Source organism: Rhinoderma darwinii, chromosome 6, assembly GCF_050947455.1.
Source record: "Rhinoderma darwinii isolate aRhiDar2 chromosome 6, aRhiDar2.hap1, whole genome shotgun sequence".
NCBI classification, from domain to species: Eukaryota; Metazoa; Chordata; class Amphibia; order Anura; family Rhinodermatidae; genus Rhinoderma; species Rhinoderma darwinii.
In genome coordinates this window covers 137,221,729-137,248,494 of record NC_134692.1, presented here as the reverse complement: position 1 = coordinate 137,248,494, position 26,766 = coordinate 137,221,729, and the positions used below count along the sequence as shown (strand labels likewise).

Genomic DNA, 26,766 nt, shown 5'->3' with positions numbered 1-26,766 from the left:
GCAAATCACATATATTAAAGGCACGGATGGAATAATAAAACTCATGTTTCGGCTTATTCCCCACCCTCGCCGCCCTTGTCAGGTCGTTAATTTTGACAGAAAACACAGTTCCTGTTTTTCCCTCCAAAAACCTCTCAGCTGTTCGGCCGGGGGACAGCTGTTGCCCTCTGGAACTAATTACAGCTGTCTGTGAGATTTACCCCGTTCCCCCCCCCCCACCCCTAAAACTTAAATATTGCTTCTAATTTTTAGCGCGTACAGTTGGAAGATGTCGTAACACCAGGGCGCTTATGTGATACAACCGTGAAAGTCGCCCCCACCCCCACCTCGCAGCTGCTACCGGGCGACATGGAGTATGCCGCGTTAACTACTTCCCTGCAAGCAGAGCTGAAAAGCCAAATTCACTTTAAAGGGCATTTCCCCTTTAAATATAGTCTTGAGTCGCTCTTAGTCTTGCGTAGTTTCTAGTTTTGGGGCGCTATTACCGCTTCCAGAGAGGTTGACACTTTTGTGGGGTCCTGAAGGGCAAACCAGGTCTGGTTATGCAGGGATACGTCACCTTTTTTTTCTGATTGGACATTCAGGAATCCGGAAAAGATGGGTGATCACCCCAATAGGAACTGGAATGGAGGCCAAATTGTTATGCTGCTTTCTTGGCAAGAAGTAATTTTGGAAGCCATTACAAACCCCCAAAGCGGACTTTTCGAGGTTCTTGAATTCCACTAGTTAGCAGTGATTCCCTGCTCTCATATAGATCTGTTATTGGTTGTCACCCAACTTTCCCGGGATCAGATAAGTGTCAACTAAGAATTTTTGAGCAATTTAATTGGAAGTTTGTTTTTTTCTATAGAGACTTTTCTATGTGGACCCTGCATGAATCATGAAAAGGGTCCAATTTGCACTGCGCCCCCATTACCTGCATTTTAGGCTCTTAAAGGATATGTTCACCTTCGCGATCAAGTTTTTTCCTATTGCTCCAATTCATCTAAAATGAAAGGCAAAGCATCTTTACAAATAGACTTGATTACAAATCTCCTATAGTTTTGTGTCTTAGGGTATGTGCACACACACTAATTACGTCCGTAATTGACGGACGTATTTCGGCCGCAAGTCCCGGACCGAACACAGTGCAGGGAGCCGGGCTCCTAGCATCATAGTTATGTACGATGCTAGGAGTCCCTGCCTCGCTGCAAGACAACTGTCCCGTACTGAAAACATGATTACAGTACGGGACAGTTGTCCTGCAGCGAGGCAGGGACTCCTAGCGTCGTACATAAGTATGATGCTAGGAGCCCGGCTCCCTGCACTGTGTTCGGTCCGGGACTTGCGGCCGAAATACGTCCGTCAATTACGGACGTAATTAGTGTGTGTGCACATACCCTAAAGCTCCTATGCAGACCTGTGTCTCCATGGTTACAGACTACAAACAAAATCTGTAGTCTGATCCTGCAGTCATACTCCCTGCCATCTCATTTTAGCTCACATTTGGAAAGTTAGCACAATGTAGGAGACCTATGGAAAACGGCTGCCAGATCAGACTGCACAGGGTTTGTTTGTAGTCTGTAACCATGGTGACATAGCTCTGCATAGGAGCTGTATACATAAAACTGTAGGCGATTTTTAATCAAGACTATTTGTAAAGTTGCTTCATTTTTAATTTAACCTTCCGGTTTGGGATCCGATCAAACCTCAACCATACCCAATGCCTGACCGTCCTGAATGGTTCACCTTGTCTCCTGAAATGAACCAATAACTCTTCATATTTATGTTTCTCCTTCTTCTGCCCCCTGCAGGTGGATTAGGGGAGAACACTTTCGATACAAATTCACCCGCATCTGGGGTACACATGCCTCCGAGGGCAAATGGTGGATACGGAAGAGAATTGCCCCATACTTCCCACCCGTCAATCTTCAAGGACTCAAGAAATATTTCCAGTCTCGATCTTGGCCTCTGCCTTCAACACCAAGCAAGCAGAAATAAGAGTTTATACTTTTTATACAGATTATAGCGCTGCTCCAGACCGCGCGGTCGTTCTTATAACTCACACTACTACTATAATCAGCGCCAATACATGGTTACGTGGTACAGGACCAATTCTATACACAATCACATGTCCCTTTTATTTCTAAAAAAAAAATTACCGCTACCCATTGCTGGGGCGCTGTTGCATTGGTGTCTATGGAAAAAAGGGCTCTACATGCACACTGGTGAGAAGGGGTACTGCATGTGAATTTTATATTATCATGAAATTTGAAGAAAGCTCCGCCCATGCTTGGAGAAGTTTGATTGGTGCATGTTGCCACAAAGCATCATGGTCCTGAATCTCTAATTCATGAAACATTTTGTCCTGGTTGATTTATTTAACAAAAAATGACCCTATAGCTATATATATTCAATGATGCTGATTGGATCCATATAATAATAGTAAATTGGTTGATATACACTGCTTACGTGATGTACAGATGTAGCAGAGCTGAATTTGTGTTTATACTGTTTGTTCCTCTGTGGGGTCTTTAATTGATTTGGGGTCTAGTGGCCTGAAGAAGTTTGGGAGCCACTGGTGCAGTGCATCGTATAACTAGCGTACCCAACTATGCCAGTATGACAAACTCGGCTCTGCTACATCTGTATGTATAGCATTCTCAGACTAAACAGATGTGAATATTAGCCTATCCTATCCAGCTTTCTTCATTTTTCTAGGTAAAGACATAAAATATAGAGTCGCACGTTTATTCATAAGTGGGGCGGCCGCAGCACAGCCACTTCTGGATCCCGTCCATTGCTCACAATGAATTGTTGGATACATCATCCACTGCAACCTGCTGCTTTCAGTAATGCTCAGTGGTATTGTGTTATGTGCGGGAATTCCCTGCAAAACACGTCCCAGCTGTTCTGTTCTGTGCAAACCATAAAATCCTAAACCCTTCTGCTTGGAATTCCGTCCATTAGCCGCATGATTATCTACCAGGAGTTTATGATCCGTGGAGGTTTCTATACACTGTGCGTGGAAGCAAAATCAGAAATAATTGTTCAGACTTTTTGGTGAATTGACCAGAATTAATAAATTTTGATACTTTGAATTATTCTTCATCAGCGCATTGTCTCGTGCTTTACTTATTCGTTTCAACGGGAGACTACTGCGACCGCGATACACGATTTAAAGGGTAACTAAACGTTCAACAAACTTCTGACATCTCATAGTGACATGTCAGAAGTTTTGATTGGTGGGGGTCCGAGCACTGAGACCCTCACCAATCGCTAGAACGAAGCGGCAGAAGTGTTCGTGTGAGCGCTCGACCGCTTCGTTTCTGTTCGGAATTTTCAGGAAAGTCGATGTATCGGAGTACGGGCTCATAGACTTTCTATTGAGCCCGTACTCCGATACATTGATTTCCGGAAAAAAACGAACAGACACGAAGCAGCTGAGCGCTCACACGCGCTTCGTTTTAGCCATTGGTGGGGGTCTCAGTGCTCGGACCCCCACCAATCAAAACTTCTGACATGTCACTATGACATGTCAGATTAGTTACCCTTTAATATAATTTCAGCATAGAACTTAAAGGGGTCATCTGGTTTCAGCAAATATGGGTCATTCTTGTATAATTTAAAGTTATCAATTTTTCAATATACTTTCTGTATCAATTCCTCATGTTTCTCAAGATCTCTGTTTGCTGTCATTCAATGGTAATCTGTCCTGGTCATGTGATGCATGACAGGTGCATGGTTCGTTACAAAACAGAGCTCTGATAACTGTACTGTAACAAGCTCTACACCCGTGTGTCCATCACGTGACCTGGACAGATTTTTTTTATCCATTGGATGTAAACAATAAAGATTCCGATTGAATGACTGCAAGCAGAGATCTGGCAAACCGTAAGGAATTAATACAGAAAGTATATTGGAAAATTTTGTAACTTTTCATTATACAATGCATAACCTTGATTTGCTGAAACCAGAATACCCCTTTAATTTTGCTTCGCAGAAAAATTTTAAAAAAAATTTGCAGCAAAGCCTCGTAGTGGAAAAGAGCTCTGACCTCTTCTGTCAAAAATATTTATGCTTTTTCATTAATGTAATGTGCTTGGTAAATTTCCATCCCCTTCTACCCTCTATTGTCCGAAAAACAAAATTATCATGAAAAATATTTTTCATGTTTTTTTTTATAATGCTACAGACTACTGTAAATCAGAGTAGCTGGGGAGGCCATAGTGAATATAAATGTCTCCTGAAAATCTGCATGTTTATATGGGATCAATTCTTCAATCGGAACTTTGCCATAGCTAACAAGTCTGACTCCGATAACATTTTTGGGAATGGTATTTAAGCAATTCCTCTAATATATTCTGCAAAAGTCCTTCCAAAGGAGGCAAAAAAGACATCTTAATGAAAGCACCATCTTTCATGCATCTTTCAATAAGGTTTTTTCCATGTCACCTGCCACTTGCCGTCCAGTTTAGCTGTCTCATTCCCTGCCACATGCAGAAACCACCAGCTATTGTCCTGTTTGCCTCTTTTTGAAACGTTGCCAGTCGTATGGCGCTAATATTAAGTAAACAACGGCTAGATGAGTTGTACCAGCCACCATTTTCCTCCTGTACATTTGTACATATGGGGGGAGTTAAGGGGGGAGTTGGTGCGGCGTTCCCTGGGGTGCGGTAAAGAACAAATGAGCATTTGGGGCTGTTTAAAGCAGGGGGTCGTGGTGCCAGAAGGAGCTGGAACTAGTCCAGAAATCCTTCAGACTTCTGTCACCTCATTAACTTAGAGGTCACAAATCAATTCTTAATTATAAAAGAAAAAAATGAGAGGCGATGGTGAGGCAGGAGAGCGGCACTGAGTGTGGCGCTGGGAGAAGACGACTCCCTCAGGCTCTCCGCTACAGGTCATTCTCGCTTTACAGCTTTACCAAACTGATGGCACCATCACGGTGAATTATGAGAACCTATAAATCTGGGGAAGACATCACAGAGCTGGGCCTAAATTACACCCTCAACGTCCATTATTGCCCTTCGCACATGATGTACGGCCTCCGGTTCACACCGCATAGAGTGGCTTGGTCCCTCTTCTAATGTATTAGGACATTTTACTGTCATTATTAACAATTTAAAGGGGAATTCCATCTTTTCTAAGTATGGCAGACTGCTCTTTTTGTCCTTAGCTCCAAGGCTGCTATAACCCTAGTGCAAAATGTCTTCAGCATCGGTGAAGTCCCGGAGCATTTGTGGTAGGCATTCAGGGGCGCATCTGAGATGAGGGGTATCTGAGACTGCTTGGTAGCACTCTTGGGGCATCTCTGTGTCAGGTACTCTATGGGGTCATATGAGTCAGAGACACTATATGGGAGCATCTGTGGTTGGCTCTAGGGTGGGCATCTAAGATGAGGGTATCTGAGTCTTAGAGCATGTTTTGTGTGCACTCTGGCGGCATCTCTGTGGCAGGCATTCTATGGGGGCATCTGAGGTTGACACTGTAGGAAAGCATCTGTAGTTGCCACTCTAAGTGCTTCACTGTGGCAGGCACTCTATGGGGGCATCTGAGGCTGAGACACTTTAGAAGAGCACCTAAAGTTAGTCTGTGGCAGGTACTTTATGGGGGCATTTTAGACTTGAGACACTGTATGGGAGCATCTGTAGTTGGCCCTTTAAGGGAATCTTTGCGGCAGGGGGCATTTGTGGGGAAGGGTTAGTTGTGTCTCTTTTCCAATTTAAGATATTGAATAGTATGAAAATGTTCAGGAAAAGGGGAGAGGTATTCATGATATTTTTGCACTTGGCCTGTACAACTTATCCCTAGACCCATAGAGAACCAACCCGACCAAAAAAAAGAAAACAGCAAATAGTGCACAAGTGTCATCTCATCAGTGTGCGGTGCATCGACGATTAACAAGTGACAGTACAGGGGGATGTCACTTGCTAATTACCTCCATGTGGATGACGGGATGCAGACATGGTTTCTGCTGCTACTGTATATAATGTTATGAAGCCAATTACACTGACAAATGTACTGTGTCCCTTTAAGCAGATAGGGTTTGCCTTCTTGCAGTATTATCCTCTGTAGTTTTCACATTGAGTGGGGGTCATTAGGGATGTAGTTCAGCCACAGTTGAAATGATTTCTGAGTAGGCAGTGATAGATGTCAGAGTCATGAGCCGGGGTATCCAGCAGCGAAGGGGTTAGGGATTCACAGCCTGAGTATTTATTCCCACACACCCTTAACCTCCGCTGTAATCTTGGATCTGACTTCTGCCTACACCTCTCCATCTGGTTGGATCGTGTGGTTTAACCCCCGTCCCACCATGGGTGCAGCATCTGTAGCAGAATCCCCTGGTGGTTTTTTTTTTTCTAGGATGATCCTGTGACCCTCTTAGCACCCCCTCATCCCACTATGTATCCCTAAGAGCCACTCGTGAGGTTATAGAAAGAGGGAACATTCTGACATGTGTGAGTCATGTATAAAGGGTTAAAAAAGAGAGATAGATATGAGATAGATAGATAGATAGATATTAGATAGATAGATAGATAGATAGATAGATAGATTGATATGAGATAGATATTAGATAGATAGATAGATAGATAGATAGATAGATATTAGATAGATAGATATTAGATAGATAGATATTAGATAGATAGATATTAGATAGATAGATATGAGATAGATAGATAGATAGATAGATAGATAGATAGATAGATAGATAGATAGATAGATAGATAGATAGATAGATAGATAGATAGATAGATAGATAGATAGATATTAGATAGATATGAGATAGATAGATAGATAGATAGATAGATAGATAGATAGATAGATAGATAGATAGATAGATAGATAGATAGATATGAGATAGATAGATAGATAGATAGATAGATAGATAGATAGATAGATAGATATTAGATAGATAGATATGAGATAGATAGATAGATAGATAGATAGATAGATAGATAGATAGATAGATAGATAGATAGATAGATAGATAGATAGATATGAGATAGATAGATAGATAGATAGATAGATAGATAGATAGATAGATAGATAGATAGATAGATAGATAGATAGATAGATAGATAGATATGAGATAGATAGATAGATAGATAGATAGATATTAGATAGATAGATATGAGATAGATAGATAGATAGATAGATAGATAGATAGATAGATAGATAGATAGATAGATAGATAGATAGATAGATAGAAATGAGATAGATAGATAGAAATGAGATAGATAGATAGATATGAGATAGATAGATATGAGATAGATAGATAGATATGAGATAGATAGATAGATAGATAGATAGATAGATAGATAGATAGATAGAAATGAGATAGATAGATAGAAATGAGATAGATAGATAGATATGAGATAGATAGATAGATATGAGATAGATAGATAGATAGATAGATAGATAGATAGATAGATAGATAGATATGAGATAGATAGATAGATAGATTTATGTTGATGAGCAGTGGCTGCAGGAAGACCATGTACGTGTTCACATGGAACAGAATTATCCAAAAATCTTTTTTATTATTTAGATTTCCTCAGCATTATTATTATTCGCAGGATTTGTTGCTGGATAAATCTGTTTAGAGACTGTCGGACAGTGAAGGAATGATCTATGGGCTGACACCTGCGGCTGGTCATGCAGCGAGCGCAGCATCTGCCGGCTTCTACATGAGCCTGGTACCACCAGCCTGGTAACTGCTGCGCCATTTTGCTCTCTTGAGAGGTTATAACCAGATGTCTCAGCAGGAGACGGAAAAAATGGGTCATTGTTTGTGTCATCCATTAACATGTTCAATCCCTGGATGTTCTAGAAGAGTGCGGTACTTGCTGGGGACTGAATCTACGACACGGATAGTACAATGGCCGACATTTATAGAAGCCCGAGTGACTACAACCCAAGAACATATACGGAACCCAATTCTGTAAAAGGGGTTGAGACGTGGAACACCATAAGTTATGGTTATGATGTCATGGTTTTTCTACACAGGTACATTTCACCTTCGAGGACAATCGATTGGTCATGGGATAATACCTCAATGACATCACTACTCTCCATATATTAGTTATATTATAACGGGTGTCACACCTATAATCTCCGGTTGGTTTCCATTGCTGGGGAGCTGACCATATGAACAGTGATTCTCTGGAACTTCCTTAGGATTTTCAGACTCCTCCATGGCATCTTCTTGATTTCTTTAATTGTCTTCATCCCTTTTGTTGCTGGTTGTCCTCCTCTTCTTCTTCTACTCATCCAAAATTGTCTTGTCCTGTGAGCTGGATCTTCTCATACAACCAGAAAAAGATAAAAGATTTAGGGTTGAAGTGAAAGGTTATGGTTGATTTGGTCAAGGCAGTGATGTATAGTGGACCCTGCGGCTGCTATGGGGAGATTGGTCCCAGCCTTGGTTGGCACCTTCTCCATGTGCTCTACAAGCGGACAAACGAGAGAGGAAGAAACTTGCTTGAGGGTCATGTAACCCTTCTTTCCTGCAAGAAATAGGGGGATGGAGGGCAAAGAAAGGGTTGTGTTGTGAAACCGACACCTACCAATCCACATGGAGCTGAATTGCAATACCTTACACCACCTGTGGACAGGTGTGGCAATGTTGTTGGAAGAAAGCAGCCTTTCTTTTCTAATCCTGGACAAGCCCTTTAAGAAAAATCCCTCATTTTGTTTTTGAATTTGAGGGCCTCCAGTCCTATATTTATACCCCAGTCTTTCATCTTCCTCTTTTCCAACCATAACTCTCTCCTCCATTGAGATGGGCTTCTCCTAATACCTCCGAAATAACATTGTCTGGTTTAGAAAAACCTATTTTCATACACCCTATTATGGAATTTTGGGTTAATAGATCGGGGTCATCTCTCCAGGACCCTCATCTCTTTGCCAGAGTGGAGAGCGGTTACATAAATCGCCTCTATTGCTCTGGAGGACCTGTCCTATCCTGCGTTACACAGACAACCCATTGATATATATGGTCATTGTGCAATACTTAATTTCCCCTGTGGGGTTGCTGTAGGGAAACAAAACACTTACTGCTTGGTATACCCACAGATTACAAATGATGGCTGAGGGTCACCTTGTGATTTTCTTATTGTCAAGTGACCCTTCTAACCAATAGGGATTGTCCAAAATGGAGAACCCCTTTAAAACTCAATTTGCTTCATTTTATTAAGGATCCACTATATTTTAAAAAGTCTTCTCTAACCCCAAAGTCATCCATACTTGTCAACATCCATAGAAAACATCACAGCCTGGACAATTCCAGAACAGTAAGAAGCTATGTCCGAAAAGTGAAGACAGGATGAGCTTAACCTGTCAGCCACAATCACATCTGACGAGGAACGCTCGTACCTGCTATTAATCGCAATCCCACCGTATGATGACTATGGGGTATTAATTACAGCGACCTGTGCCAGCTCTGGAAAGCAGCCAGACTGCGAAACTGACACCGACTGCGGGCCCGGCACATTCTTCCATGGTTACTACGGCTCCTCTTTTTACAAAGCTGTTTTTGCTTCAGGTTTGAATTTCATGAGTAAAATCCTCGTTATCCCTGATGATGACATCACAAGACTCTGAAATCACTTCTGCCCTTACAAATTAACATTCTTGTTCATGAAAATCCCATCACAAAGTAGACTGGATCTGAGATAATTACTGGATTTGTGGGGAACGGTAGCGATATGGAGGGGGGGGGGGGTTGAGGCATCTACTGTTTCGGGACAGCAGCTAGTATTACGGGGCATATATCTCCATAGAGTGGTGGGATTACTTCTCATTGTTACGTTTCAGACCTTCATAGTTTAAAGGGGTTGTCTCGGGATAGACATTGGTGACATCGTTAGGTCAGACGCGTGGTACCACCACTATCTGTCCTAAGACAATCCCTTCTATCAAGACCAGTTTGTGCCCGTAATCATGGTCCGCGGTTACAGGCATGGCTGGCCGCGGACAGCCACCCGCATTTTACCTCGTCCTCCCATACAAAGTATGGGAGCACGGTCCGTAAAGAGCAAAGGATAGGACATGTCCTATCTTTTGCGGAGGCTTTCTACGGCCCGGACACCTTCCCGCAAATATACGAGGCAGTGTCTATGGTCAATAGAAGTGAATTGGTCCGTAATTGCGGACCGTAATAAAGGATATATTCTACGGTCATGTGCATGGGGCCTTAGTGCGAGACATTTAGTCACTGGAGCAAAAAGTCCTCTCCACTAACCATCTTGGACAATGGTCGTTTGATTGGGGGCCCTTAGTTACTGAGCCCTTAGACACTGCCCATTGTTCTGACCACTGTATCCTGTCTCTCAGCCTGGGAAGAAGACACAGATTTTTATCCCCCTCCCTCTCCATTCTAGAATGGTGCCCATTAAAATGTGTATGGTCATGTATGGACCTGCGTGTGATGGCGGGCAAATGCAGGTCGTATAAAGACTTTTTGCAATGTGCCATCCCTCGTCTATTTCTAAAAGCCGCAATACCCCCGATCAAGCGTGGTGGTCCCTTCGTTCTAGGCATCGATCACGTTCCCAATGGTCCTGGAGGGAAATCTAAGACATTTACATGCCATCCAATTGAACTGCATTAGGCAGCACTTACTATAATACCCAATTTTGGGCATTGACCCCCTTCTCAGATATACAACATGGTGACAACTGCCCCGTATTCTGCACAGCGGTGCCGGAAAACATCTGCTAGCCAATGTTTAAATACAACATTTTGCTGAAAAGCATCATGGTCCTGAAGTTTGGGGACAAAAATACCCCCTCCCCCATTAATATGCCATTTGAATTTACACATAATTGTCCCTGTATCTATAGTATATCTGCTGGACCTGTATATTAAAACTACATTACCAGCTCCCCAAAAATAAATGCCCCCCTCCTCCACCCTGCATTGGCCTCCGGTTCAAAGATGTCACTGTCACACCCCTTCCATTTGTCAGGCTGTCACTTGTGTCTGTGGCGCAAATCAATTACATAGGTAATGTAATAACTCTGGGCCAGACTCCACCATAAACATGCCTGTCATCACCCTCTAAAAAGCCCAACACGTTTATTGAGGTTAAAGGCTGGAAAATGGGGACCCGAGGCTCAGTGACTGACATCCCCTCTATATGGCGCAGAATAATGAATGCGGGGGGGGGGGGGGTGGGCGGAACTAGGTAGGGCAACCAGGGGTTAAATAAGTGATTGTCAGCCGGATACCAGATAAAAGTGAGGACATGAGAAATGCAAAGAATCACATGCCAAAATAGACATTATAGGGCCCAATGTACAGTCTGGACGTTGACTGGCTTCTTAACCCTTCACCTGCTAAATTAAAATCTGCTGAGTGTAAGCTCTTTTGTCTCGGGGGTCTTCCATAGTTTGTGATGGAGCTAGAGTAGAATCAAACTTGGCAGTAGTGCTGTAAATTGCGCAAAGACTAGGCATAGCATTATTACAGAACAATACACTATTGCCACCTAGTGGTCAAATTGTTATGAAATGATGCATTCGAATAGCCTTTTTCTGGCATATCGGTAGTCGGCAGTGAGGAGGGAAGGTGACATAGCAAAATAAAAATGTGGACTCGCTCCAATTGACTACATACAGGGCGGGCTTATTTAGAGGGGTACAACAGACTATAGTCATGGGATATAAAGAAGAAAGTGGCAGAGATTCTTGTCTTTCACGGAGCCCTCAGGCACTTCCCCGGCTCATAGTCTGTCTCTATGGCATGTACAGTACTAGTAATAATTATTAGTCAGATATACGTAATAACTTTGTATCCCCCTCATGAACTATCACCTCCATACACCCTAATAGGACATGTGGACGCCTCACTGTCACATGAAGGATCGACAGAAATAGAAGATGAGAGACAGGTGTTCTCTAAACAAACCTCCCCAAAACATATGGATGGTCCACAGTATAGCAACCCCCCCCCCCCCCCACCACCACACACAGTCTAATTATACTGCACTAATATATTAGAGAAACGCATACGTAGCAACTCCCAAATGTCAGATATGTGCTGCTTCTGAGGTATTTAGCTCATCAGAGAGTTTAATGCAATTGTAACAACCCCTCAGATGTGTAAGTAGGTCTGTAGAGTTTTCAACCTCTGGATGTTAAAAGAAAAAAAAACAACAATAGTGTTTCCCGTTCACTGACAGCAAGCAGAGATCCTGTAAATTATACAAAATTGAAATAGAAAGGAAGGAAATTTATTTACAGGTTTGCACCAATAAAAATCTGCACATTTTGGTGCCGGTCTTAGTAAATCTGGCACAAAGTTTATTAGAAAGTTGCAGAACTTCTCATGATACGTCATTTACATAAAACCAAAAATCGCTTTGTTGTCATTTCAAATAGACAGGACCATGGGAAAATTGTGTGAAAAACATTTTTAAGAAAAAGAGAGAGCGCATAATACAAGACAGTAGTTGTGACTTTAAGGGTTTGTTGCCCTTTAAATCTCAATGCTGGCAATTGTTTTTAGGGCACAGTGTCAGAACTTGTGTGAGTGTCTCCCTGTGACCGGCCGCCACCTGCACCCTCCTCTGTATCTGCGTTCAGAGACCCATTGTCCTGCATTGGCCATGTCCAGCGCAGCTGCAGTATCCCTCGCAGGCTGACGAACGAAGCTCCGATTCATATTTAAAGAGGCAGATGTCACAGAAAGGACCCGTTGTCCCTGCAGCTTTTTATCCGGCTGCAGCACTATACGAGGCTTTGTTAATTTTGTCATGTTAATTAGCGGTTAACAAAATATTGTTATGTAAATAAAAATGTAAACCGATATAAAATTTACCACCTGAGGAGCCCAGACATGTCACATTGTATTATTATATTAAATATAAAATTAGCATTCCCCTTTAAATATATATATAAAAACAAAAAACAATAAGTGCGCCCCCTATTGTCCAAATATTATAAATTAAATCCAGCTGATTCCTGAAAAGCAGAGTGACAATATGGCCACCATTACAGTTCTGACCTTGGTGGTCACCCAGCTTTCCCAGACTGCCTAGTTCTGCAGTGACTTGGAAGCAGGTGATGTAACATAACTGTGCCATTCAGGACTAGAAAGCAGAGTGACAATATGGCCACCATTACAGTTCTGACCTTGGTGGTCACCCAGCTTTCCCAGACTGCCTAGTTCTGCAGTGACTTGGAAGCAGGTGATGTAACATAACTGTGCCATTCAGGACTAGAAAGCAGAGTGGCATTGGTTGCTTTGGGCAACACGGACAGTTTTTCCGGTTTTGTTATTCACTACAGTTTTGCAGAAAATAACTGTGATTAATATAGACATTTACAAAAAAAAATTGGCGGATGATTTGGGACAATTCAGCAGCTCACAAATAACTCAAACCATATACCACACGAGACACTGCCAAGAGCTGGGAGAGACACTCAAAGATCTGCACTCTACTGCACCTTCCTGGTCAGACAGCATCATATGTGATGATATTACTACAGAGGAATCTGAGGACTGCCAGCAACCAGGGAATAATCATGCCCTAATAATATAATAGTCATATTCTTCTCCATAGGGGGCAGTATTATAGTAGTTATATTCTTGTATATAGGAGCAATATTATAGTAGTTATATTCTTGTATATGGGGGCAGTATTATAGTAGTTATATACTTGTATATAGGGGGCAGTATTATAGTAGTTATATTCTTGTATATAGGAGCAGTATTATAGTAGTTCTATTCTTGTATATAGGGGCAGTATTATAGTAGTTATATTCCTGTATATAGGGGGCAGTATTATAGTAGTTACATTCTTGTATATAGGAGGCAGTATTATAGTAGTTATATTCTTGTATATAGGGAGCAGTATTATAGTAGTTATATTCTTGTATATAGGGAGCAGTATTATAGTAGTTATATTCTTGTATATAGGGACAGTATTATAGTAGTTATATTCTTGTATATAGGCGCAGTATTATAGTAGTTATATTCTTGTATATAGGGGCAGTATTATAGTAGTTATATTCTTGTATATAGGGGGCAGTATTATAGTAGTTATATTCTTGTATATAGGGGCAGTATTATAATAGTTATATTCTTGTATATAGGGGGCAGTATTATAGTAGTTATATTCTTGTATATAGGGGGCAGTATTATAGTAGTTATATTCTTGTATATAGAGGGCAGTATTATAGTAGTTATATTCTTGTATATAGAGGGCAGTATTATAGTAGTTATATTCTTGTATATAGAGGGCAGTATTATAGTAGTTATGTTCTTGTATATAGAGGGCAGTATTATAGTAGTTATATTCTTGTATATAGAGGGCAGTATTATAGTAGTTATATTCTTGTATATAGAGGGCAGTATTATAGTAGTTATATTCTTGTATATAGAGGGCAGTATTATAGTAGTTATGTTCTTGTATATAGAGGGCAGTATTATAGTAGTTATATTCTTGTATATAGGGGCAGTATTATAGTAGTTATATTCTTGTATATAGGGGCAGTATTATAATAGTTATATTCTTGTATATAGGGGGCAGTATTATAGTAGTTATATTCTTGTATATAGGAGCAGTATTATAGTAGTTATATTCTTGTATATAGGGGGCAGTATTATAGTAGTTATATTCTTGTATATAGGGGAAGTATTATAGTAGTTATATTCTTGTATATAGGGGGCAGTATTATAGTAGTTATATTCTTGTATATAGGGGGCAGTATTATAGTAGTTATATTCTTGTATATAGGGGGCAGTATTATAGTAGTTATATTCTTGTATATAGAGGCAGTATTATAGTAGTTATATTCTTGTATATAGGAGCAGTATTATAGTAGTTATATTCTTGTATATAGGAGCAGTATTATAGTAGTTCTATTCTTGTATATAGGGGCAGTATTATAGTAGTTATATTCTTGTATATAGGGGGCAGTATTATAGTAGTTATATTCTTGTATATAGGGGGCAGTATTATAGTAGTTATATTCTTGTATATAGGGGCAGTATTATAGTAGTTATATTCTTGTATATAGGGGGCAGTATTATAGTAGTTATATTCTTGTATATAGGGGGCAGTATTATAGTAGTTATATTCTTGTATATAGGGGGCAGTATTATAGTAGATATATTCTTGTATATAGGGGGCAGTATTATAGTAGTTATATTCTTGTATATAGGGGCAGTATTATAGTAGTTATATTCTTGTATATAGGAGCAGTATTATAGTAGTTATATTCTTGTATATAGGAGAAGTATTATAGTAGTTATATTCTTGTATATAGGGGCAGTATTATAGTAGTTATATTCTTGTATATAGGGGCAGTATTATAGTAGTTATATTCTTGTATATAGGAGCAGTATTATAGTAGCTATATTCTTGCACATAGGGGGCAGTATTAGACCAAGAATTTCATACTTACCGGCCGTTGTCTTGGTAACGCGTCCCTCTTTCGGCATCCAGCTCGACCTCCCTGGATGACGCGGCAGTCCATGTGACCGCTGCAGCCTGTGATTGGCTTTAGCCGTCAACTGGACTGAAACGACATCTCGGGAGGCCGGACTGGAGGAAGAAGCAGGGAGTTCTCGGTAAGTAGGAACTTCTATTTTTTTGACAGGTTGCTGTATATTGGGATCGGTAGTCACTGTCCAGGGTGCTGAAACAGTTACTGCCGATCGCTTAACTCTTTCAGCGCCCTGGACAGTGACTATTTACTGACGTCGCCTAGCAACGCTCCCGTAATTATGGGTGCACACACGTAGTCACCCGTAATTACGGGTGCCCCATTGACTTCCTCAGTCTGGCTGTACACCTAGAAATACATAGATCCAGCCAGAATGAAGAAATGTCATGTTAGTAAAACCAATACGCTCCGCAGCACACATAACATCTGCGGACTTCATTGCGGAACTTAGAATCTCTATTGAAGTAAATGGAGAAATTCCGCAACCAGTCCGCCACACGTCCGCAACAACCATTGTATGCTGCGGACACCAAATTCCGCACCGCAGCCTATGCTCCGCAGCGGAATTGTCCGCAACATGTAAACGAACCCTACTAAAAAGCTGTGGAAGGCAATGGAGAAACGGGTGCGCTGCGGATTTCCGCCACGTCTGGCCATGCCCTTAAAGTCCGCTTCTTCTCCACAACATAATGAGCATGCTATGGAGGGAAAATTCTGCACAGTTATTTTCCGCAACGTCTGAACTAAGTTTCCTAAAAATGTATAGCAACAAATGTAAAAAACGGTCGCTGCAGAATTCCACTGCGGACTGTCCGCAGCGGAATTCAACAGCAATTCCGCCACGTCTGAATATGCCCTTATAGTAGTTATATTCTCGCACATAGGGGGCAGTATTATAATAATTATACTAAGCAAAGCTGGACGTGATGAAGGGCTGAGATAGTTTGAAAAGCATAAACAAGTTATTTTCTGTTTGGATATTGATATGTGATGTAATAAAGATATCAATCAGCTACAACCCATTGTTGATGTGCTGGACACAGTTCATTGTTTGTAAATATTTTTTGTAGTATAGTCATGGAGCCTGTCAGCTGATCTCTCGTAGCTAATCAGATGAGAGAGATGTGCTGCTGTGCACACAGGGTGTATGACCTAGGTGCTATTCTTTTCTAGGAGTACGAGCTATATGCTCAATGTGAAATGTTTTGGGTAGGGGCTGTCTGATCTTAACTATACAGGATCATCACAGAATGTTCTGTATATCAATCATTGTCACCGTTTGGATCTCTCGCTCTTGGCTCTTCTCTATGTTCATTGACTTTCTCTCTGTCCGCTCTTCAGCACCATGGTTCCTGGTGACAGCTGCCCCGTCACCTGTTCGCGCTCAGACAGCGCAGCTGTGCCAGTCACCATCCCTGTGATTTCAGAGCATCCAGCGCTGGAAAAACAAAACTCATCACATTTGTGCTGCGGCCTCCAGCTGCCCTCTTCCCTCTCCAAATAGCGCTCTGCCTGCATACATTACACGATGTGTTCTAGACCGCTTCCCTGATTGCCATACAACACGTTATGTAAAATGTCAGGTTTGTTTTAGGGAGCTACTTCAGTCAGATATGACATTTCTCCTACCTAATTAGGGCCATATTTTTGCACATAGGGGGCAGTATTATAGTAGTTATATTCTTGTATATAGGAGCAGTATTATAGTAGTTATATTCTTGTATATAGGGGCAGTATTATAGTAGTTATATTCTTGTATCTAGGGGCAGTATTATAGTAGTTATATTCTTGTATATAGGGGGCAGTATTATAGTAGTTATATTCTTGTATATAGGGGGCAGTATTATAGTAGTTATATTCTTGTATATTGGGGCAGTATTATAGTAGTTATATTCTTGTATATAGAGGGTAGTATTATAGTAGTTATATTCTTGTATATAGGAGCAGTATTATAGTAGTTATATTCTAGTATATAGGGAGCAGTATTATAGTAGTTATATTCTTGTACATAGGGGCAGTATTATAGTAGTTATATTCTTGTATATAGGGGGCAGTATTATAGTAGTTATATTCTTGTATATAGGGGGCAGTATTATAGTAGTTATATTCTTGTATATAGGAGGCAGTATTATAGTAGTTATATTCTTGTACATAGGGGCAGTATTATAGTAGTTATATTCTTGTATATAGGGGGCAGTATTATAGTAGTTATATTCTTGTATATAGGGGGCAGTATTATAGTAGTTATATTCTTGTATATAGGAGCAGTATTATAGTAGTTATATTCTTGTATATAGGGAGCAGTTACATATAGTTACATAGTTAGTACGGCTGAAAAAAGACACATGTCCATCAAGTTCAACCAAGGGAAGGGAAAAGGGAAGGAAAAATTTCTACACATAGGAGCTAATATTTTTTTGTTCTAGGAAATTATCTAACCCTTTTTTAAAGCCATCTACTGTCCCTGCTGTGACGGCTCCTGCGGTGTCTACTGTCCCTGCTGTGACGGCTCCTGCGGTGACTATTCCATAAATTCACCGTTCTTACAGTAAAGAAGACTTGTCGCCTCTGCAGCTTGAACCTTTTTTTCTCCAGACGGAGGGAGTGCCCCCTTGTTTTTTGAGGGGGTTTTACATGGAACAGGATTTCACCATATTTTTTGTATGTGCCATTAATATATTTATATAAGTTAATCATGTCCCCCCTTAGTCGTCTTTTTTCAAGGCTAAATAGGTTTAATTATTTCAATCTTTCCTCATAACTTAGATTCTCCGCGCCCCTAATTAGCTTTGTTGCTCTTCTTTGTATTTTTTCCAACTCCAGGGCATCCTTTCTATGAACTGGAGCCCAGAACTGGACTGCATATTCTAGATGAGGCCTCACTAATGCTTTGTAAAGTGGTAATATTACATCCCTGTCCCGCGAGTCCATGCCTCTTTTAATACACGACAATATCCTGCTGGCCTTTGAAGCAGCTGATTGACACTGCATGCTGTTATTGAGTTTATGATTTACAAGTACACCCAGATCCTTCTCAACAAGTGAATCCGCCAGTGTAGCTCCCCCTAGGACATATAATGCATATGATGCAGTATTATAGTAGTTATATTTTTGTATATAGGAGCAGTATTATAGTAGTTATATTCTTGTATATAGGAGAAGTATTATAGTAGTTATATTCTTGTATATAGGAGCAGTATTATAGTAGTTATATTCTTGTATATAGTGGGCAGTATTATAGCAGTTATATTCTTGTATATAGGGGCAGTATTATAGTAGTTATATTCTTGTACATAGGGGGCAGTATTATAGTAGTTATATTCTTGTATATAGGGGGCAGTATTATAGTAGTTATATTCTTGTATATAGGGGCAGTATTATAGTAGTTATATTCTTGTATATAGGGACAGTATTATAGTAGTTATATTCTTGTACATAGGGGGCAGTATTATAGTAGTTATATTCTTGTATATCGGGTGCAGTATTATAGTAGTTATATTCTTGTATATAGGGGGCAGTATTATAGTAGTTATATTCTTGTATATAGGAAGCAGTATTATAGTAGTTATATTATTGTATATAGGGGCAGTATTATAGTAATTATATTCTTGTATATAGGGGGCAGTATTATAGTAGTTATATTCTTGTACATAGGGGGCAGTATTATAGTAGTTATATTCTTTTATATAGGGGGCAGTATTATAGTGGTTATATTCTTGTATATAGGAGCAGTATTATAGTAGTTATATTCTTGTATATAGGAGAAGTATTATAGTAGTTATATTCTTGTATATAGGAGCAGTATTATAGTAGTTATATTCTTGTATATAGGAGCAGTATTATAGTAGTTATATTCTTGTATATAGGAGCAGTATTATAGTAGTTATATTCTTGTATATAGTGGGCAGTATTATAGCAGTTATATTCTTGTATATAGGGGCAGTATTATAGTAGTTATATTCTTGTACATAGGGGGCAGTATTATAGTAGTTATATTCTTGTATATAGGGGGCAGTATTATAGTAGTTATATTCTTGTATATAGGGGCAGTATTATAGTAGTTATATTCTTGTATATAGGGACAGTATTATAGTAGTTATATTCTTGTACATAGGGGGCAGTATTATAGTAGTTATATTCTTGTATATAGGGTGCAGTATTATAGTAGTTATATTCTTGTATATAGGGGGCAGTATTATAGTAGTTATATTCTTGTATATAGGAAGCAGTATTATAGTAGTTATATTATTGTATATAGGGGCAGTATTATAGTAATTATATTCTTGTATATAGGGGGCAGTATTATAGTAGTTATATTCTTGTACATAGGGGGCAGTATTATAGTAGTTATATTCTTGTATATAGGGGGCAGTATTATAGTGGTTATATTCTTGTATATAGGAGCAGTATTATAGTAGTTATTTTCTTGTATATAGGAGCAGTATTATAGTAGTTATATTCTTGTACATAGCGGCAGTATTATAGTAGTAATATTCTTGTATATAGGAGCTGTATTATAGTAGTTATATTCTTGTATATAGGGGAAGTATTATAGTAGTTATATTATTGTATATAGGGGCAGTATTATAGTAGTTATATTTTTGTATATAGGGGCAGTATTATAGTAGTTATATTCTTGTATATAGGGGCAGTATTATAGTAGTTATATTCTTGTATATAGGAGCAGTATTATAGTAGTTATATTCTTGTATATAGGGGGCAGTATTATAGTAGTTATATTCTTGTATATAAGAGCAGTATTATAGTAGTTATATTCTTGTATATAGGGGGCAGTATTATAGTAGTTATATTCTTGTATATAGGGGCAGAATTATAGTAGTTATATTATTGTATATAGGGGCAGTATTATAGTAGTTATATTCTTGTATATAGGGGGCAGTATTATAGTAGTTATATTCTTGTATATAGGGGCAGTATTATAGTAGTTATATTTTTGTATATAGGGGCAGTATTATAGTAGTTATATTCTTGTATATAGGGGGCAGTATTATAGTAGTTATATTCTTGTATATAGGGGGCAGTATTATAGTACATATATTTTTGTATATAGGGGCAGTATTATAGTAGTTATATTATTGTATATAGGGGCGGTATTATAGTAGTTATATTTTTGTATATAGGGGCGGTGTTATAGTAGTTATATTCCTGTATATAGGGGGCAGTATTATAGTAGTTATATTCTTGTATATAGGAGCAGTATTATAGTAGTTATATTCTTGTATATAGGGGGCAGTATTATAGTAGTTATATTCTTGTATATAGGAGCAGTATTATAGTAGTTATATTCTTGTATATAGGGGGCAGTATTATAGTAGTTATATTCTTGTATATAGGAGCAGTATTATAGTAGTTATATTCTTGTATGTAGGGGCAGTATTATAGTAGTTATATTCTTGTATATAGGGGGCAGTATTATAGTAGTTATATTCTTGTATATAGGGGCAGTATTATAGTAGATATATTCTGGTATATAGGGAGCAGTATTATAGTAGTTATATTCTTGTATATAGGGGGCAGTATTATAGTAGTTATATTCTTGTATATAGGAGCAGTATTATAGTAGTTATATTCATGTATATAGGGGGCAGTATTATAGTAGTTATATTCTTGTATATAGGGGCAGTATTATAGTAGTTATATTCTTGTATATAGGGGGCAGTATTATAGTAGTTATATTCTTGTATATAGGGGGAAGTATTATAGTAGTTATATTCTTGTACATAGGGGGCAGTATTATAGTAGTTATATTCTTGTATATAGGGGCAGTATTATAGTAGTTATATTCTTGTATATAGGGAGCAGTATTATAGTAGTTATATTCTTGTATATAGGGGGCAGTATTATAGTAGTTATATTCTTGTATATAGGGGCAGTATTATAGTAGATATATTCTGGTATATAGGGAGCAGTATTATAGTAGTTATATTCTTGTATATAGGGGGCAGTATTATAGTAGTTATATTCTTGTATATAGGAGCAGTATTATAGTAGTTATATTCATGTACATAGGGGCAGTATTATAGTAGTTATATTCTTGTACATAGGGGCAGTATTATAGTAGTTATATTCTTGTATATAGGGGCAGTATTATAGTAGTTATATTCTTGTATATAGGGGGCAGTATTATAGTAGTTATATTCTTGTATATAGGGGGAAGTATTATAGTAGTTATATTCTTGTACATAGGGGGCAGTATTATAGTAGTTATATTCTTGTATATTGGGGGCAGTATTATAGTAGTTATATTCTTGTATATAGGGGGCAGTATTATAGTAGTTATATTCTTGTATATAGGGGGCAGTATTATAGTAGTTATATTCTTGTATATAGGGGGCAGTATTATAGTAGTTATATTCTTGTACATAGGGGGCAGTATTATAGTGGTTATATTCTTGTATATAGGGGGCAGTATTATAGTAGTTATATTCTTGTATATAGGGGGCAGTATTATAGTAGTTATAGTCTTGTATATAGGGGGCAGTATTATAGTAGTTATATTCTTGTATATAGGAGCAGTATTATAGTAGTTATATTCTTGTATATAGGGGGCAGTATTATAGTAGTTATATTCTTGTATATAGGGGGCAGTATTATAGTAGTTATATTCTTGTATATAGGGGCAGTATTATAGTAGTTATATTCTTGTATATAGGGGCAGTATTATAGTAGTTATATTCTTGTATATAGGGGGCAGTATTATAGTAGTTATATTCTTGTATATAGGGGGCAGTATTATAGTAGATATATTCTTGTATATGGGGGCAGTATTATAGTAGTTATATTCTTGTATATAGGGGCAGTATTATAGTAGTTATATTCTTGTACATAGGGGGCAGTATTATATTAGTTACATTCTTGTATATAGGGGCAGTATTATAGTAGTTATATTCTTGTATATAGGAGGCAGTATTATAGTAGTTATATTCTTGTATATAGGGGCAGTATTATAGTAGTTATATTCTTGTATATAGGGGACAGTATTATAGTAGTTATATTCTTGTATATAGGAGGCAGTATTATAGTAGTTATATTCTTGTATATAGGGGCAGTATTATAGTAGTTTTATTCTTGTATATAGGGGCAGTATTATAGTAGTTATATTCTTGTATATAGGGGGCAGTATTATAGTAGTTATATTCTTGTATATAGGGGCAGTATTATAGTAGTTATATTCTTGTATATAGAGGGCATTATTATAGTAGTTATATTCTTGTATATAGGAAGCAGTATTATAGTAGTTATATTCTTGTATATAGGGGGCAGTATTATAGTAGTTATATTCTTGTATATAGGAAGCAGTATTATAGTAGTTATATTCTTGTATATAGGAGCAGTATTATAGTAGTTATATTCTTGTATATAGGAGCAGTATTATAGTAGTTATATTCTTGTATATAGGGGGCAGTATTATAGTAGTTATATTCTTGTATATAGGAGCAGTATTATAGTAGTTATATTCTTGTATGTAGGGGCAGTATTATAGTAGTTATATTCTTGTATATAGGGGGCAGTATTATAGTAGTTATATTCTTGTATATAGGGGCAGTATTATAGTAGATATATTCTGGTATATAGGGAGCAGTATTATAGTAGTTATATTCTTGTATATAGGGGGCAGTATTATAGTAGTTATATTCTTGTATATAGGAGCAGTATTATAGTAGTTATATTCATGTATATAGGGGGCAGTATTATAGTAGTTATATTCTTGTATATAGGGGCAGTATTATAGTAGTTATATTCTTGTATATAGGGGGCAGTATTATAGTAGTTATATTCTTGTATATAGGGGGAAGTATTATAGTAGTTATATTCTTGTACATAGGGGGCAGTATTATAGTAGTTATATTCTTGTATATAGGGGCAGTATTATAGTAGTTATATTCTTGTATATAGGGAGCAGTATTATAGTAGTTATATTCTTGTATATAGGGGGCAGTATTATAGTAGTTATATTCTTGTATATAGGGGCAGTATTATAGTAGATATATTCTGGTATATAGGGAGCAGTATTATAGTAGTTATATTCTTGTATATAGGGGGCAGTATTATAGTAGTTATATTCTTGTATATAGGAGCAGTATTATAGTAGTTATATTCATGTACATAGGGGCAGTATTATAGTAGTTATATTCTTGTACATAGGGGCAGTATTATAGTAGTTATATTCTTGTATATAGGGGCAGTATTATAGTAGTTATATTCTTGTATATAGGGGGCAGTATTATAGTAGTTATATTCTTGTATATAGGGGGAAGTATTATAGTAGTTATATTCTTGTACATAGGGGGCAGTATTATAGTAGTTATATTCTTGTATATTGGGGGCAGTATTATAGTAGTTATATTCTTGTATATAGGGGGCAGTATTATAGTAGTTATATTCTTGTATATAGGGGGCAGTATTATAGTAGTTATATTCTTGTATATAGGGGGCAGTATTATAGTAGTTATATTCTTGTACATAGGGGGCAGTATTATAGTGGTTATATTCTTGTATATAGGGGGCAGTATTATAGTAGTTATATTCTTGTATATAGGGGGCAGTATTATAGTAGTTATAGTCTTGTATATAGGGGGCAGTATTATAGTAGTTATATTCTTGTATATAGGAGCAGTATTATAGTAGTTATATTCTTGTATATAGGGGGCAGTATTATAGTAGTTATATTCTTGTATATAGGGGGCAGTATTATAGTAGTTATATTCTTGTATATAGGGGCAGTATTATAGTAGTTATATTCTTGTATATAGGGGCAGTATTATAGTAGTTATATTCTTGTATATAGGGGGCAGTATTATAGTAGTTATATTCTTGTATATAGGGGGCAGTATTATAGTAGATATATTCTTGTATATGGGGGCAGTATTATAGTAGTTATATTCTTGTATATAGGGGCAGTATTATAGTAGTTATATTCTTGTACATAGGGGGCAGTATTATATTAGTTACATTCTTGTATATAGGGGCAGTATTATAGTAGTTATATTCTTGTATATAGGAGGCAGTATTATAGTAGTTATATTCTTGTATATAGGGGCAGTATTATAGTAGTTATATTCTTGTATATAGGGGACAGTATTATAGTAGTTATATTCTTGTATATAGGAGGCAGTATTATAGTAGTTATATTCTTGTATATAGGGGCAGTATTATAGTAGTTTTATTCTTGTATATAGGGGCAGTATTATAGTAGTTATATTCTTGTATATAGGGGGCAGTATTATAGTAGTTATATTCTTGTATATAGGGGCAGTATTATAGTAGTTATATTCTTGTATATAGAGGGCATTATTATAGTAGTTATATTCTTGTATATAGGAAGCAGTATTATAGTAGTTATATTCTTGTATATAGGGGGCAGTATTATAGTAGTTATATTCTTGTATATAGGAAGCAGTATTATAGTAGTTATATTCTTGTATATAGGAGCAGTATTATAGTAGTTATATTCTTGTATATAGGGGCAGTATTATAGTAGTTATATTCTTGTATATAGGGGCAGTATTATAGTAGTTATATTCTTGTATATAGGGGCAGTATTATAGTAGTTATATTCTTGTATATAGGGGCAGTATTATAGTAGTTATATTCTTGTATATAGGGGCAGTATTATAGTAGTTATATTCTTGTATATAGGGAGCAGTATTATAGTAGTTATATTCTTGTATATAGGAGCAGTATTATAGTAGTTATATTCTTGTATATAGGGGCAGTATTATAGTAGTTATATTCTTGTATATAGGGAGCAGTATTATAGTAGTTATATTCTTGTATATAGGAGCAGTATTATAGTAGTTATATTCTTGTATATAGGAGCAGTATTATAGTAGTTATATTGTTGTATATAGGGGCAGCAGTATTATAGTAGTTATATTCTTGTTTATAGGGGGCAGTATTATAGTAGTTATATTCTTGTATATAGGGGGCAGTATTATAGTAGTTATATTCTTGTATATAGGAAGCAGTATTATAGTAGTTATATTCTTGTATATAGGGGGCAGTATTATAGTAGTTATATTCTTGTATATAGGAAGCAGTATTATAGTAGTTATATTCTTGTATATAGGAGCAGTATTATGTTAGTTACATTCTTGTATATAGGGGCAGTATTATAGTAGTTATATTCTTGTATATAGGAGGCAGTATTATAGTAGTTATATTCTTGTATATAGGGGCAGTATTATAGTAGTTATATTCTTGTATATAGGGGGCAGTATTATAGTAGTTATATTCTTGTATATAGGAGGCAGTATTATAGTAGTTATATTCTTGTATATAGGGGCAGTATTATAGTAGTTATATTCTTGTATATAGGGGCAGTATTATAGTAGTTATATTCTTGTATATAGGGGGCAGTATTATAGTAGTTATATTCTTGTATATAGGGGGCAGTATTATAGTAGTTATATTCTTGTATATAGGGGCAGTATTATAGTAGTTATATTCTTGTATATAGAGGGCAGTATTATAGTAGTTATATTCTTGTATATAGGAAGCAGTATTATAGTAGTTATATTCTTGTATATAGGGGCAGTATTATAGTAGTTATATTCTTGTATATAGGGGCAGTATTATAGTAGTTATATTCTTGTATATAGGGGCAGTATTATAGTAGTTATATTCTTGTATATAGGGGCAGTATTATAGTAGTTATATTCTTGTATATAGGGGCAGTATTATAGTAGTTATATTCTTGTATATAGGGAGCAGTATTATAGTAGTTATATTCTTGTATATAGGAGCAGTATTATAGTAGTTATATTCTTGTATATAGGGGCAGTATTATAGTAGTTATATTCTTGTATATAGGGAGCAGTATTATAGTAGTTATATTCTTGTATATAGGAGCAGTATTATAGTAGTTATATTGTTGTATATAGGGGCAGCAGTATTATAGTAGTTATATTCTTGTTTATAGGGGGCAGTATTATAGTAGTTATATTCTTGTATATAGGGGGCAGTATTATAGTAGTTATATTCTTGTATATAGGAAGCAGTATTATAGTAGTTATATTCTTGTATATAGGGGGCAGTATTATAGTAGTTATATTCTTGTATATAGGAAGAAGTATTATAGTAGTTATATTCTTGTATATAGGAGCAGTATTATAGTAGTTATATTCTTGTATATGGGGGCAGTATTATAGTAGTTATATTCTTGTATATAGGAGCAGTATTATAGTAGTTATATTCTTGTATATAGGGGGCAGTATTATAGTAGTTATATTCTTGTATATAGGGGCAGTATTATAGTAGTTATATTCTTGTATATAGGGGCAGTATTATAGTAGTTATATTCTTGTAT

At 37.2% G+C, this 26,766-nt stretch overlaps 1 protein-coding gene across 1 annotated transcript in view; it reads left to right on the top strand.

The window, feature by feature from the left end:
- Nucleotides 1-3,085, top strand: part of LMF1 (lipase maturation factor 1) — a 212,017-nt gene extending 208,932 nt beyond the window's left edge. Inside the window, exon 11 of the mRNA XM_075830593.1 lies at nt 1,794-3,085. Coding sequence (XP_075686708.1) covers nt 1,794-1,980 — 187 coding nt within the window. The 3' untranslated portion in view covers nt 1,981-3,085. The remainder of the gene's footprint in view (nt 1-1,793) is intronic.
- The last annotated feature ends 23,681 nt before the right edge of the window (nt 3,086-26,766 follow it).